This window comes from Sparus aurata, chromosome 16 (assembly GCF_900880675.1).
Source record: "Sparus aurata chromosome 16, fSpaAur1.1, whole genome shotgun sequence".
NCBI classification, from domain to species: domain Eukaryota; kingdom Metazoa; phylum Chordata; class Actinopteri; order Spariformes; family Sparidae; genus Sparus; species Sparus aurata.
This window is the reverse complement of record NC_044202.1, coordinates 9,887,147-9,891,137: the sequence shown is the minus strand read 5'-3', so window position 1 is coordinate 9,891,137 and position 3,991 is coordinate 9,887,147. Positions and strand designations below refer to the sequence as shown.

The 3,991-nt window shown below is 42.2% G+C and overlaps 1 protein-coding gene across 1 annotated transcript; it reads right to left on the bottom strand.

The window, feature by feature from the left end:
• Nucleotides 1-1,783: 1,783 nt before the first annotated feature.
• Nucleotides 1,784-3,229, bottom strand: fabp7a (fatty acid binding protein 7, brain, a). The gene is made up of 4 exons (XM_030391321.1): nt 3,055-3,229; nt 2,658-2,830; nt 2,461-2,562; nt 1,784-2,115 (listed from the first exon to the last, which is right to left on the bottom strand). Exons 1-4 carry the CDS (start codon nt 3,125-3,127, stop codon nt 2,065-2,067), a joined length of 399 nt encoding a protein of 132 aa, XP_030247181.1. The 5' UTR covers nt 3,128-3,229; the 3' UTR covers nt 1,784-2,064.
• Between the last annotated feature and the right edge of the window lie 762 nt (nt 3,230-3,991).

The following is a 3,991-nucleotide window of genomic DNA, read 5'->3' as shown; positions in this document are numbered from 1 at the left end:
TCTTTTGTAAGTGTCGTCTTTCTCTAAAGGTTGGCTATTTGTCCGTGTCATGGCAATGTACTGTGGTCAATGCAGTGACTGATGGAGTTAGGTCTGGCTACATGAGATGAGCAATGAACAAAACAAAAAGGTTCCCAGTTTTAAATCTTCAACAATGGGTGGCTGTGGCTCAGGGGTAGAACCAGCGTCTTGTTAGCGGAAGGTCACTGTTTCAATTCCCCTGGTCTGCATGTAGAAGTTTCCTTGGGCAAGATACTGAACTGCAATCAGTATATGTTGCTTTGGGCAAGAGCTCCTGCTAAATGTCAATGCAATAGCTTGATGTCATGAAAAGCGAATGAGTGGCTGGTTTCAGTTGTTTAAAGTCATTATTGACACATTTGTATTATTTACGCACACATTTAAAATCAGTTTACGTAATATTTATATATGTTTGCAGGTTTCTCACCACCAATATTATGATCATCTTTATCATTAATGATGAATCATGAGGCTATGAAAATCCAAAATGGGAGGCAAGTGTCAACCTCAATTGTAGAAAAAAAAAAACAGGGAATAGGGGGTAGCTACAGTCGGGTGTGTGTCTGAATGGTGAATGTTTGAGAATGTACAGTAGATGGTCAGCTCCCTTCACACTGATGATCCCCGATGAGGCCAGAGACGGGTTACTACAGGCCAGTTTACACCACTGACACAGATTCCACACAAAGAGGAAACTCCTGCTGCTCTCCCGGGAAGCTTGCTGAGGAGAGAAGAAGTTACACCAAACTATTATCTGTCACTGCCTCGCCATCGTGGAATGTGATAACCTATTCAGCGCGACTGTGCCGCCGTGAACGCCGTGACACAAACTCGCCTGAACTAGTCTTTTAACTGTTGTCACCTCAAATACTCATGCAAATGGTTTGGCCTGGATTTTTGTGAGAGCTGAGGCAACTTTTTGGGGGGGCAATCCTATAACTACATAAGATTTTAATTTAAATTAATTCAGTGGGGCAACGGCCAAATGAGTTCCACTCCAGTTACCACGGCTTCTTTGTGTCGTTCGCTATTCAAAAGGTGGCCAGAAAACTTGGCAGCCTGTGTGCTGGGATGAGAATAATGGCCACTTGTAGTCACAGTGTTCAGTAGGCTTGACACAGCTCACAGGGGAGGACAAGGAGGCGTTCGCTTGGCTTCTTAAAATGTGGGAAAGACCGAGGTTAAATGAGGGAAAGCTTTTAAACGGAGTCCTCCTGTTTGTAACAGTTGCAGATCCCTTTTAATTTTAGACTTTGATCTACTAACCGTGGGATACTGGATTTATTGATACAAACTGTCCTTGCCCTGCACGGCGCCCTTCGAGGGTTGCTGTCATTCTGTCACCCCAGCGGCAGCATTCATTCACGGTTGGTCCGCACACCATCGAATGATGCCTCTACGTAATGACACCACGACTAAAACCGGATTATCCCGAGGCCAGTGACATCACCACCCCACCCCCTCCACTCCAGCTCCTAGTCGTCTCTGACCATCTGGAGGTTACTAGAGGACGTTCATTCCCATGAGTTCAATGGTCACACTGGCTGCTGCTGCTACGCGGCCGGCTCCGGCCCTCACCGTCACCCTGCAGCTGTCACCTGGAACTGACCCATCACAGGGAGAGCACTGTTCCCACAATTTAGGTTGACATATTGAAAAGAAATGCATTCAAAGTTGGATGAAAAAAAAAAAAAGCCTGAGAAAGAGGGCCCTGTTGAGCTAAAGTGGTACCGACGGAGCCCCAACTGAAAAGTCTGATGCGTTAAAAGTTTAGTCAAGCACTTTATTAGATTTTTTTTTTCCCTTTTTCCCCACAGAATCAAACATTTTAGGCCCTTCACAGTCGGAAATTTCTTACAAAAGATCTTACAAAAAAGATTTTTTTCCCCAAAATATGCATCTCATGTTACAACAACAAATCAAGTGCAAATCACTGCTGTAAAAATGTTTTTGTTAAAATAAAAAATAAAAAGTGGAGGAATGGGAGTTGACACCTTTTTTGCAGTGCAGGGATGATTTGCTCATTCGACTGGATGTCAAGAGTTAGGCTTTCTCGTACGTGCGGACCGCCTGGACTCCCTGATAAGTCAAAGTCTGTGAGGCAGAGAGGAGACAAAAGAAACAGCCCGTGTTACGTGATGGTGGTCAACTTTTACCTGTGCTTTTAATGCAAAGTCTACAAATGATGCATATTGAATGTTAAGCAAGTTTTCCTGAGATCATTCAAATCATATAATTTATTTCGTCATGGCAAAAACAAGGCTAGGCAAGTTTATCTGTCAGGCACGTTTGCACAACAAGGCAATTCAAAGTGCTTTACATAACTACTTTGCAAGTTGTAAATGTAAGAACGACATGCATGACAAGATTTATCTTTCCTTGCCACTGTAAGGGGTTTGTATCCTACTCCATCAAGCTGCGTGTGCTATGTATTCTCACCATCACCATCTTCCCATCCTTGATTTCTCGGACAAATCTGGTCTCCTTGCCATCCCACTTCTGCACCTGCACGAGTTTGTCTCCCTCCAAGGTGAAAGTAGACTGCAAACACAAACAAGCAGGTTAAAATTTAAACCGCCTCCAGCTAGAGCACACATCGCGGTGAAAATTATGCAATGACTTTTTACTCAGGTTACTTTGACATGTCGATCATCAGGTGTAGTCTCATCGAACTCCTCTCCCAGCTTGGAGGAGATCTCGGTGTTCCTGAAGGTGCTCATGGTTTTTATCACCACTTTGTCTCCATCCTGGCTGATCGCTACTGTCGGCTTGGTGACATTGCCCACTTGTCTAGTGGCAAAACCGACACCTGTTGTAAAAAAAAATAAAAATAGTGCCTTCAATGATGCATCATGCTAGACACATTATGCTTTGCTTACACCAAAAATATCTGAGCAAATATAAGCAACTACAATATCAGAAACACACTCAGAATAAGTGCAGCCTACAGCAGACATCATTACTCACACTGCAAACAATTAACTGTTATTTCAGGGACAAAACAATAATGGGAAACAAATCAAACTTTCTCACCAAGTGCCTTCATGTAGTCATCAAAGTTCTGGCTGTCCACCAGTTTCCATGTAGCACAGAAAGCCTCAACCATTTTTGCAAAAAAAGTTATTTGTCCAGTTGAGCAACAGTCAGACAATCTCTGCTCTCCCTGCAGTAAATCTCAGTGTGTCTGCCGGCCAAATTAATACTGTAACAGAGGGACACTAGAGCTGCACTGTGAGAGCTGATTGGACACTCCAGGCTTGTTGGGCTGTGATTGGTCACAGCAAAATGTGCTGTTGAAGGGGCACAGTGCAGTTGGAGAAGAAACTCAGACTCAGAATTTGTATATTTAAAATATCAATAAAACAAACAACAACAAGCAAATCGTTTTTCGTTTTTTTTACATAACTGAATAAACAACCTGTTTTCAGAGGAAAGTGATGTCCCAGGAAGAGACTGTGTAAGGCAAGAAAAAAGCAGCAGGGTCCACCGCATATAAACAAAGTAAAACAGTATGAAATTGCGTTGTCCTTAAAAGGTCCATTTGCTCATTAATTTCATTCAATCATGAAAACAAAGGTCATTAATTACTGCTAACAAAGTACTGCAAAAACGTATGTAACTTATGTAAAGTTGTTGCATCTAATTTTTAGAAAAATCATACAAAGTTAATAGTTTTATATACAAACTCCTATCGTGAACTATTGACTTCTTGCAGTAGGCCCCAGATTTAATAGCAATAAATTCTGTAGCTTGTCAAATATAAAAAAAAAATCAGCCAACATTGCTGAGCAAGGCTGGCTAATGTGTGGCCCGCAATTTTACCTGAATAGGAACACACAAAAAAATATAAATAAATAAAAGATACAGGTTCATCAATTAAGGGAACTTGGGATCGACAATACAGAAAGCACCAGCTTGCTTTTGGCCCGTGGCCCATCACTGACTTTCAGTTTTTGCCCTCAATGGGAAA